The sequence below is a fragment of the Anoplopoma fimbria genome, unplaced genomic scaffold (assembly GCF_027596085.1).
Source record: "Anoplopoma fimbria isolate UVic2021 breed Golden Eagle Sablefish unplaced genomic scaffold, Afim_UVic_2022 Un_contig_11409_pilon_pilon, whole genome shotgun sequence".
In the NCBI taxonomy this organism is placed as follows: domain Eukaryota; kingdom Metazoa; phylum Chordata; class Actinopteri; order Perciformes; family Anoplopomatidae; genus Anoplopoma; species Anoplopoma fimbria.
Genome location: NW_026550824.1, coordinates 1,467 through 3,188, shown reverse-complemented (window position 1 = coordinate 3,188; position 1,722 = coordinate 1,467). Strand labels below are relative to the sequence as shown.

Below are 1,722 nucleotides of genomic sequence, written 5' to 3'. Positions count from 1 at the left end.
ATGGTGGTTGTGGTTCCTGCTGTGTTGACCGACAGATCTGAGTCCTGTTGAACTCACAGGACTATAAACCTTCTGAGTTCACTGGAGGATCAGCTGACGATGCAAAGCCTCTCCTCTCTATGGAAATGATTCCTCTGCTCTCAACAGACTGAAGGCAACGTGGGCCATGAAATCAGGAGGAATACTGCTCTGTTTAACAATATATATATGATCTTAATAGAATAGTAGAAAATATTTGTATTAGATGAGCAGGTGAGGATTTGAGGATAAGTTTGCGTCCACTGTGGTTGGTATGACATATCTTCTATAATTCATTTAATTTACTGACAGGTTGAACTGTGGATATATAATTAATGATTCAATTATGTTTATTATGAGTTTGTTAATTGTAATTAAGGAAAAAATATATAATTTAATTTAACCCTGTATCAATTGATATAACTGTGAAAAAATGTACTTTGTTTAAAGGAGACAGTCATCATTTCTCTGTCAAGTTGAGAAATTAAAGCAAAAAGTAATTTTTCTCAGTTTTCTCACTTTGAAAACATATCTCTGTGGTCATTTCATTAACCGTATTTACCTGATAGGAGAGTAATGAAATAGATATTTTGTTTCTGTTTGGACTGATGTTATAGAGTGTTTTGTTCAGCCATCATTAGAGCTACAGTTAAGGAGTTTTTTTTTTATATCAGAGGCTATGGTCCAACAAGAATCTAACCTCCCAGCTTATTCATAAAGACACTGAATGAACTGACAAGAATATCAGTTTTAAATATAAACATATTCATATATTATATGGCATGAATAAGTTTCTTTCAGTTTTATAAGATTCATTGTGGTTCTGCTTGATGACTCTTGTGTTGTGTTCACTGGACCAGTTATCTTCATCACAGTCCCTCAACCAACACTCTGCACCTGCACCAGCAGGCCGTTCTCACTTCAGTCAAACTGAAGGAGGTTTTTGTACGGCTCTAAATCACTGTGTGAACACTCCATCACCATGTAAACCCATACAGTAGTAATCTCCAGCATCTTTAGCCTCAACACCTCTGATGGTTAAAGTGTAGTCAGAACCAGATCTACTGCCACTGAATCGAGACGGAGTTCCAGAGAAGAGAGATGATGAAGAGTATATGAGAAGTTTGGGAGCCTGTCCAGGTTTCTGAAGGTACCAACTGAGATCATCACCAATATCTGAACTCCCTGTGGCGCTGATGGTCACAGTCCCTCCAAGACTGACGGACTTTGATTTGTCAGTCTGAGTCAGAAACTTGTTTGCAGAAGTCTCTGAAATGAGAAATTGAATACAATCCATGAGAATCAGCAGTAAAGATTAACATAAATAACGCATACGTTACAGCCATATTTGAGGCAAAAGGCAAGGAAAGTTATATCTATTTAAAAAATATGCTTTTCACAATGTCACAATGTCACTTTTCAAAATCTCTCACCCCGACTCAGAAAACACAACATGACAATCATTGAAAACTTCATCTTGATGCCGTTTTCAGTGTGAGTGCATGAAAACAGTTCAGACTTTCTGTGACATGAGAATTTAAAACTGTGAGGAGCAGTGATGCATTAAAATAATGCAAAATACATTTAAGAAGGCAAACACACAGCTGTCCTTGTGAAACTGAAAGGGAGAGATGAGGTGCGATCAGTGGAGGCTACATCTAGATATAAACTTTTGAATCTCTGTTCCTCATCTCTGCTGTTCCT

General features: G+C 37.2%; 1 gene segment (V, D, J or C); it reads right to left on the bottom strand.

Annotated features, from left to right (window-relative positions):
* Window positions 1-841: 841 nt before the first annotated feature.
* Window positions 842-1,515, bottom strand: LOC129115272 (Ig kappa chain V region 3381-like). The segment is given in 2 exon segments: window positions 842-1,287; window positions 1,452-1,515. Coding segments are annotated over 2 exon segments (354 nt in total).
* Window positions 1,516-1,722: the final 207 nt, after the last annotated feature.